Raw genomic sequence first — 9,934 nt, forward strand, 5'->3', positions numbered from 1 at the left:
GACGGGGACGGGGACGGGGACGGGGACGGGGACGGGGACGGGGATAAGAATAGTGATTGGGATAGGAATAATCGGTCGGCAATCGGTATCTAGGCAGTGTAAAATGCAGGTGGCTCAGTGGGAAGGGATTAGTAAGTAGGCATCGGCGAGTATCCCTGCATCCGTAATAACTATTACATTCAATGTGCTGTAAGAAGATCGTTGATTGCTTGCTTTTTATAATTTTACGTTTGCAATAAGTATAAGCAAAATGAAAAAAATTACTATAGTGTCGAGATACTGGCTATGTGGGTTCTATGAAGTTTCCTCAATATAAATATTTAAATACTTAGACATAGACATTTTTAACAGTAATATCCAATCTGTGCGGCGTAATCTAGTGAACAATAGCTTTGAGTGAGCTTGCCCTACCCGATGACTGTAGTTTTGTTTTGTTTTAAATCTAGTTAGATTAAGTAGGTTGCTTAGTATTGCAATGTGATAGTGTAAACCACCTAATAACTCCCAGTATGTTACTATTGGTGGGAACCTGTAATTGGCTTTTTGTAACCTAATTAAGTTAACCTTTCTGTATTAATAGCTGTTGGTTCTCCGAACAATAATAAATAATAAATAAATAAATAATATAAAATACATACCTATTCGTACCTACTACCTACGCTGTGGTCGCTGTGTAACAATTCTACAATCATTGCAAGAATTTCTTTAAAAACAATAGTAAGGTACAGTCAGCCAAAAAAGTGGTTTACCACTTTTCGATCTTATGTGTTTAAAAATAGAGTCGAAAAGTGGTAAACCACTTTCTTGGCCGAAATACAGCAAAGAGATCAGTTACAATGACCCCCCAGTCGAGATTTGCCCCGCTTTACCTTAATCGAAATAATCGCGGACAGATGTAAGTACCTACAAAGAAACCTACGAATCCAAATGAAAATTTTATTTTTTGTAAACGTTTCAATAAGAATACTTTTATTACGCGGGCGAAGCCGCGAGTAAAAGCTAATTAAACTATAAATTTATTCACTTTCTGTGGACGAAACATGGAAACCGCTAGCTTATGTTTGCAAAAAAGCGGTAACTGAGTTCTACTAGGGTTTATTATTTATGGCCGTTAACCTGTACACAGTATCGTACGTACATACATACGTGGCTCGGGGTCTCTAAGAATATTTATTTATGTGTTTGTTCCTATTTTCTACGTATTACGTATTTGTATATTATATACGTCATTGTCAGGTTACAGGCACAACCTGCGATCCCCGAATGCCTCTCAGGCTGAAGGGGAAAATTTATAAATCAGTTATCCGACCTGTCGTCCTGTATGGAAGTGAGTGCTGGGCCACCAAGACGAATGATGAGAGAAGACTGCATGTGAATGAAATGAGAATGTTGCGATGGATGTGTGGTGTGACAAGACTGGATAGGATTCGGAATGAGTATATAAGAGGAAGCCTGAAAGTAGCGCCAGTGACAGAGAAATTGAGAGGAAGTAGATTAGCATGGTATGGGCATGTAATGCGGAGGGATGAAAGCAATGTTATAAAACGAGTGGTAAATATGAAAGTGGATGGATACAATGGTAGTGGAAGGCCTAAGAAAAGATGGATGGAATGTGTGAACAACGATATGAGAGTGAAAGGTATTAGTATGGAAATGACGGCTGATAGAGAGAAATGGAGGAAGATGATCTGCTGCGCCGACCCCAAATAATGGGAAAAGGGCAAGGGAATGATGATACGTCATTGTCAGAGTACCCAAAACACGAGCCTTTTGAGCCTACTGTGGGACTCGGTCAAACTGTGTAAGAATGTCTTACAATATTTATTTATACCTATAATTTCCACTTAATGACGCGCGGCAGCCATCAACACAAAAACGTGCAAAACTTTGATTGGCTCTGCTGGAAAGTAGTCATTTCGCAAATCCGACAGTGTTACTTGGGACCGGCGACATTATTATTCATTAGTCTAAATAATTTATAAGTTTACCTAACAAGTGAAGAACATTTAACTGAAATCTTGACTTTTCTATCAATAGTTATAGTGTCTACGCCGTGTCATGCGCATCTCTTCATATTCAAATAATACAGTTAATTTTTTTTTTTTTTTTTGGTGAGTGTGGAAACTTTATCTAGTTAGTGAATTGAGTGAATAAAGACAGTTTAAAAATATGTTTTAGTTTTAGGAGTTTCTATTAGTATAAGTGTTATTTTAATAATGTTTCGTTACTTTTAACCCCTGACGCAAAAACGACGAAGTTTAACGTCTCTCTGTCTATTTGTCTGTCTGTGTGTATGTGTGTGTGTCTGTGTGTGTCTGTCTGTGGCATCGTAGCTCCCGAATGGATGAACCGATTTAGATTTAGTTTTTTCATTTAAACGCTGAATTAGTCAGGAGTGTTCTCTTAACCATATTTGATGAAAATTGGTCCACTAGGTCGGGGTTTTTTTGAAAATGTAAATTTTGTGGTGGTAGAGTACGATACGAAACGCACCCGTCTTAGTCCGTCACGTCCGACCATTCGTCCATTTGTTACACCGCTGAACAACGACATATTGATAATTAAAAGCTCGATTTAAAATTTGGAACAGAGCCTCCTACAGATGTAGTTGCAAAAAGGTTTTCCATCGTAGTTTCCCGGAAAGCTTCGTATTTGTATTGTAATGCTAGTTCAGACACTGTTAGTACGTTTTGTACTGACACTGACTGAAACTGTAGAGGCTCTGTTTCAAATTATGGTATTTTTAAGGTACAAAAGGAACCCTTATGGCGCCGCTCTGTCCGTCTGTATGTCTGTCCGACTATCACAACTAAATATCTCTAAAACTCCTTATGCTATCGATATGAAATTTGGAATAGTTATAAAAATTGTGAACCTTTACAAAATTAAAGTATTATTTTTTAAATTTATTAATATCAATTATCGAACATGGCAAAAATTAAAGGGGGCACGTGAGGTATCGTTAGATGGAGCTCCCACTGTACACAGCAAAACTGTTTATTATATTTTTTATTTTACGAAAAAAAAAAAAGAAAAATGTAAAAAAAAATACCATTCCCCTCTTATCTCCGAAGTTTATCAACGAAAAATCATGTTTTTTTTTAAATATAAAACATCAGTTTTAAGCTAAATATTACAGGAAAAATAAAAGCGTATATTTTAATTTTCAACTTTACGTCAAACATCTTCTTTTAAAAGAAAATAAATAAAAATCAGTTCACAATATTAAAGAGTATCTTAATGATGTATAATAATAATTTAATAAAGTAGCTGATAAGTAAGTAATATAAGTATGCATGCGATGCACACAACATTTTATAAATATTGGCATGTCTGTGTGACAAAACATGTAGCTGTATAAATTGAATATGCATGACCTTTTGTACCATGTTTTAGCAAATAAATGATTCTGATTCTGATTCTGATTCTGAATATAAAGAATTATCCCTGAAAATCCAACATACTATGCAGGTCCCGCAAATAAGTTAGGTAATTCACCGAGAAATGGCGTTATACGCAATCATGCTCGTTGGTACCTATACTTCAAGTCAAGTCTTTAGTGTTGTATAACTATCATTATTTTAACTAATGAAAGTTTGTACGGAACCCTCAGTGGGCGAGTCCGACTCGCACTTGGCCGGTTTTTTAATATCATGAAGTAAAATCATAGAAACGCGGATGATGTATATCGTTCGTGTTCGTGTAGCTTTATTAATTCGGTATGTAAACTAGCCTTAGTATCGACATTATTATGGTTTATTAATATTTTACTGTAGGTATGTGGGTAGTTTCTGTACATTGTAGTTTTTCTTCAGTCAATCGTTGACCACAAACGCTGTAAAATGTTCGAAACGTCGGGAATGTCGATCGTATTGGAAAATCATCATACGCAATATAATCCATAGTTTTATTTGACGAGTAATTATCGCGCCAACCAAATACAATGCTTTTGAATATGTTACTAATAATAGATAGATAGCGAATTTATAAATGAATAAATAGACACGGCAGAAATGAGAAATGAGAAATGAGAAATGAGATTTTTATTGATAAAATTATAAGTAATTTTACATGTCGCTCCAATAATAAATAATTCTTATTAACTAAACAGACTAGTATATTGCTAGGCCCAATTAGTGAGTTAGGTACATCTTTTTATCTTATAGTTAAGTTAATGAGTTAGTTTATTTATAGTTACAGTCGTTACAGAGTTTTTTATTTTGCAACATTTATGTTAAAGAGAATTCATTTTAGTTTGACATCCTAGTAGTTCTTAATATAAATTCGTTTATTGTGTAATAAGCAGATGTAATCAACATTTTTTTAAGTTTATTTTCAAATATAGCCTCACTAGGTGAGTCAATGACCTCTTTCGGAAGTGTGTTATAAACTTAGAGAGATATTGATAGTTCACCGCTGGGCGAGTAGCTATAAACATCGCCGTGTCTCTTTTATTTTCACGGGAGTGATTATCTTTTGTTCGTTTTTATAGCCGATAGCTCATAGTTTACTAGCTCGCGGTGGGACCAGTGCCTAAAAGTACCATACAAATAGTTCTACGGCTATGACGGATCTTATTTTCACGGATTCGGATAGGACGTAGTGCAAAACCGCTCTAAGGCACTGGTCCCACCACGAGCTAGTAAGCTATGAGCTATCGGCTATAAAAACGAACACAAGATAAGCACTCCCGTATAAATAAAAGAGACACGGCGATGTTTATAGCTACTCGCCCAGCGGTGAGCTATCAAAATCGCCGTGTCTCTTTTATTTGCACGGGGGTGCTTATCTTTTGTTCGTTTTTATAGCCGATAGCTCATAGCTTACTAGCTCGCGGTGGGACCAGTGCCTAACGATGTACATTTTTTTCTTGTTAAAGATAAGTTTATGACCTGAAAAATGGCCCCCCAAGCGATGGATGCGAATGGTGTGCTATTCGAAGGAGATGCGGAGACGGAGGACGTGGCCCTGGCGAATCCACCGATCCAGCAAGCCGGGGATGAAAAGTGGGACTTCCGATATGTGAAGCATATTCTCTTTTACACTGCGATGCTCTATACAGCCGGGGTGTATGGAGGCTACCTGGCGCTGGTGTCGACGAAATGGCAAACGAATGTATTCTGTAAGATTTTAGTATTATACTTTCTCTATGGATAATATTCACAAAGTCAGTGCAGTACACTGAGAGAAAATACAACCAGTTTTCATGTTCGTTCAACAAGTTTTTTGGTTAAAATAGCGCCTACGTGCTCTTTGGTTCAAACAACAAGCTACTTGTTATTTGAATCGGCAATATATTTGAATCAACAAGTCGATTTTATAAAAACAACCTGACACATATTGTTTTAAACATACGTTTGGCTGATTCAAACGGATAAACCGCAACAAGTCGAACTTGTTAAATTCACAATGCAAATTTCTCTCAGTGTACAGTCACCTGCAAAAGTACATGGTGAGTTTATCAATGAATAAATTCATAATTTCTCCATGCAACTTTGCAGCTGACTATACCTAATATGCACAGACCACATTATACGAGATAAGTACTGTCCTCCCATACACCAAAATGCGACCGTCGAAACAAGTACAGATTCCAGCAAAAATCGATAGATAGATAGATTCGATATTTAATGAATTCGGATAAAGCCAATTTTTAAATTTCATTTACATGATACGATCTAATTTAAGTACTTGACATATGAAAACAGTTAAAAAAACATATTAAATCTTTGTATACAAATAATTTGATCAATGGCTTTAACAATTATAAGCGCCTTCTATCAAAGGGAAAGTAGACCTTGATAGGAATAAAGGAATAAATAATTCCATTTCCCGACAAGGCTGTGCTTCTGCAAAATGTAATTTTGGCAAATGTTGATCTGATCAAAACTGGATATGTAGGTCCCTAATATTTCGCTCCTCAACACAAAATACACATATAGAGGACATTCAGGATGTATTAGATAGGTAAAGCCTGACCAGAAGTACCTATATGCATACCTATTACTTGTTCAAGAAGTTTTTAACTGATAATACAAAATAGTTTCATAAATTAGTTTATATTTTTACCCGTTCACTGGGAATCGAGTTGTATTGCCGCTACGCCACTGAAAATTTTTAATTGCGCATTCCCCTTCAAAACTGAAATATCATATAAACTTTTCTGAAGCTAGTCCTTGTACCTATGCATTGTACGAGTGAAATATAGATTTGTGTAACAGCCGGGTCTTTTTCAGTGATTCTTAACACCATTGTTTCCTTTACTCGGAGCACGATACTAGTAGTGCTATTTCCTAAACTACTCAAAAAACAAACAAGTTCCTTATCAATATAACATTTGTCTCTGGTCATAATTGTCCGAAAAGAGCTATCTACTTGGTAGCATTATTTTAAAGAAAGACTCCTATTTTAAAAAATGTGTCTTTGTAAAACTGTTTCATGTGGTATAAATAAAGTCCTGCAATATTACCTCTAGAATAAGTAATATAGAGACTTTCACCTGCAGGCAAACTGTTATAAGTACATAATTTTAGTATGTGTTCTAAAAAAACAAGCAAATGAAAACAACACGATCGAAGTTATAGTACATTACATCAGAGGCCGGGAAAATGAGGATTTCCGGCCAAGTGGGTATATACGGCCGAGTGAGCGTGCGAGCGAGGCCGGATAAGGATACGAGGCCGGGAATCCGTTTTCACGCCGAGGCATGTATAGTGCTTTTCTCAAACATACAATGAAATAAAAAAAAAATGCTCTAAAGGACAATATTTTATAAAAAAAAGTTACTTTGCAGGCCTAGGCCTAAAAAATAATATGAAATCCCTTTACAGTCCTCTCGAGTTGTTGCGCCCAAAAAGCGATACTTCCCAGCCCATTTTAAGGAACGTAAAGACAATATTTCATTGCATGTTTGAGAAATAGTACATTACATCAGAGGCCGGGAAAATGAGGATTTCCGGCCAAGTGGGTATATACGGCCGAGCGAGCGTGCGAGCGAGGCCGGGTAGGGATACGAGGCCGGGAATCCGTTTTCACGCCGAGGCATGTATAGTGCTTTTCTCAAACATACAATGAAATAAAAAAAAAAATGCTCTAAAGGACAATATTTTATAAAAAAAGTTACTTTGCAGGCCTAGGCCTGAAAAATAATATGAAATCCCTTTACAGTCCTCTCGAGTTGTTGCGCCCAAAAAGCGAAACTTCCCAGCCCATTTTAAGGAACGTAAAGACAATATTTCATTGCATGTTTGAGAAAAATAGTTTTTTTCTTGCAACGACGATTCATAGCACTAACGCCTGCGTCTGGATAAAATTTGAGGTAATATACCTATGTAGTCTTATGGACTTTTGGTTTTGTTATTAGTACTCTGTGATAAACTGGGCGCGCGACCACCGCATGCACCACAAGTATGTGGACACAGACGCGGACCCCCACAATGCTACACGAGGGCTATTTTTCTCCCACGTTGGCTGGCTGATGGTGGAGAAACACCCGGAGTTCGAGCGCAAGAGCAAGCAGATAGACCTTAGCGATCTTGAAAGTAATCCCATATTGCACTTCCAGCAAAAGTGAGTAACACAGACAGCTTTTACCAACACTAATACCGCTACACACAACAAATATTTATGTTTTAACTGCGGGGTTTTAACTATCTATACAACTATCTGTCGTGATTCATAAGTTTCATAATATCATTCGTTTCAATTTATTTCATGAATACTGTTTAGTTCAAGTAGCTTAGCAAAATGTACTGTCTCTTTTGATTTTTATATGGTTGTCTATTGTTTGCCCGATAGTCATTTGACATAATATTCATATGCCCGAATCTAACTTGCCTGAATTTCATTTGCCCGAATGATTTGTTTACCATAAAAATTGTATGACATACCGGTTGTTTATCCGAACATTACCTTCCATAATCATACAATGCCATACTATTTGTTAGCCATATTATTAAGTGCAATAATATGGTTTAATATAATATTCAAACGCCATAAGCAATTATTGCCATATTAATTGTTGCCCATATTATTACCTAACTTACTTTCTGATAGCAGGGGTCATTTTCCAGGGGGTCACAGTTCTAACCTAACCTACTTTTCAAGCAGTTTCATTTTCCAGGGGGTCACAGTTCTAACCTAATCTAACTTACTTTCTGATAGCAGTTTCATTTTCCAGGGAGTCGCAGTTCTAACCTGACCTAACCTACTTTCTGATAGCATTTTCATTTTCCAGGGGGTTACAGTTCTAACCTAACCTAACCTACTTTTCAAGCAGTTTCATTTTCCAGGGGGTCACAATTCTAACCTAACCTACTTTCTGAATCATATCTTTCAACTATGTGTCTGAAAACTTGTTCCAGATATTACGTAGCCCTAGTGACGGTTATTTGCTTCATCCTCCCCACTGTCATCCCGGTTTACTTCTGGAACGAGACCTGGATAAACGCCTTCTTCGTGCCCGTGTTACTTCACCACGTCTGCTGCTTTAATGTAACGGCTTTAGTCAACTCAGCTCTCCATAAATGGGGATATAAGCCCTACGACAAAAACATGATGGCAACGGAACTTAAAATTCTCGATCCGTTTACACTTGGAGAAAACTACCACAACTACCACCACGCTTTTCCTTGGGACTATAAGGCGGCAGAAGTTGGCGAAGGCACATTCTTATTATCTACAGCGTTCATAAATTTCTTTGCGAAAATCGGCTGGGCTTATGACTTAAAAACTATCTCTGATGACGTCATTCGGAAGCGCGTAATTCGTACTGGAGATGGCTCGCACCATATTTGGGGATGGGGTGACAAGGACCAGACTAAAGAAGAAGTGGATGCAGCTGTGAGAATTAACCCTAAAGAAGATTAAGCCTTGCCTGCCTTTTCACATTTGAAGAGAAAGGGATAGGGATATTAAATATAAATATTAATGTTTAAAGTTCTTGGATGGATCCGCTAAAGTAAAGTACTTATTCATTAAGCTATTGTTGAAGCATCATTATGCTTCAATAATAGTTTACCGTGGAACGACATAGGTATGTATATGTATATAAATACATATTTCTGTGAAGCATCACATAAAATGTATAACATATGTGTGTGTATTCTACATAATATGAGAATCAGATTAATTTATATTAATATGAAATCTTCTTTAGGATTTGCTAAAGTATTTTTGTACCTGGATTATATAAACCAGGTATAAAAATACTTTCAGGCTAAAGCATTTTTGTCCCTGGTTTACATACACTAGGTACAAAAATACTTTATCAAATCCTAAGGAGGATATTTATATAAATTAATCTGATTCTCGTATGTAGAATATACGCACATATGTGACGCCCACGGGAGTGTATATTCAATACATATAAACACGGTGTCATTCCATGGTAAACGGTACGTTATGACTATTATCGAAGCATCATCATTAATAAGAACGTAAGCGCCAATCGACGTAAGGTACCTTTTTCCAGAGGGCCAGGGGGCGTAGCTGAATGGCATTTCTGCGACGCGAAACGCCACCGAAACGCCTCAGAATTGTAGTCTGGCTCTGTTGCGCCAATACGCAAGAGCGATAGAGATAGATAGCTACGAAAGAGATATTTTCAATACAAGTAGAACATATAAGACATTTTCAATACAAGTAGAACAAGTTTCCAGAAACAAGTCCTTGATACTTTGGCACAGACAACTTGATACTTTAGTTGTACAATTTAATTAGTATTAGTAGTATTAATCACTTTATTGTGTTTATATACAAGCTGTAGGAATAGAGATACGTCATTAGTTCCATCATTACTTAGCCGTTAAGTGCGTTAAGCTTAATTTACTGTAGTAATATAAGTGTCTTATCTATATTTTGAAGAGTTCTCAGTGAGAGCGTCTTAGGAGGTAGGTGCACATCTCTTGAACAGTGTATATCGTATCTAATGTAA

At 36.7% G+C, this 9,934-nt stretch overlaps 1 protein-coding gene across 1 annotated transcript; it reads left to right on the forward strand.

Moving 5' to 3' along the window:
• The first annotated feature begins 1,923 nt into the window (after positions 1-1,923).
• LOC125225981 (acyl-CoA Delta-9 desaturase-like) lies at positions 1,924-9,351 on the forward strand. Its single transcript, XM_048129796.1, has 4 exons — positions 1,924-2,107; positions 4,879-5,133; positions 7,364-7,569; positions 8,364-9,351. The coding sequence occupies exons 2-4, from the start codon at positions 4,900-4,902 to the stop codon at positions 8,866-8,868; spliced, it is 945 nt and encodes a 314-aa protein (XP_047985753.1). The 5' UTR covers positions 1,924-2,107; positions 4,879-4,899; the 3' UTR covers positions 8,869-9,351.
• The last annotated feature ends 583 nt before the right edge of the window (positions 9,352-9,934 follow it).

This window comes from Leguminivora glycinivorella, chromosome 5 (genome assembly GCF_023078275.1).
Source record: "Leguminivora glycinivorella isolate SPB_JAAS2020 chromosome 5, LegGlyc_1.1, whole genome shotgun sequence".
NCBI lineage: Eukaryota > Metazoa > Arthropoda > Insecta > Lepidoptera > Tortricidae > Leguminivora > Leguminivora glycinivorella.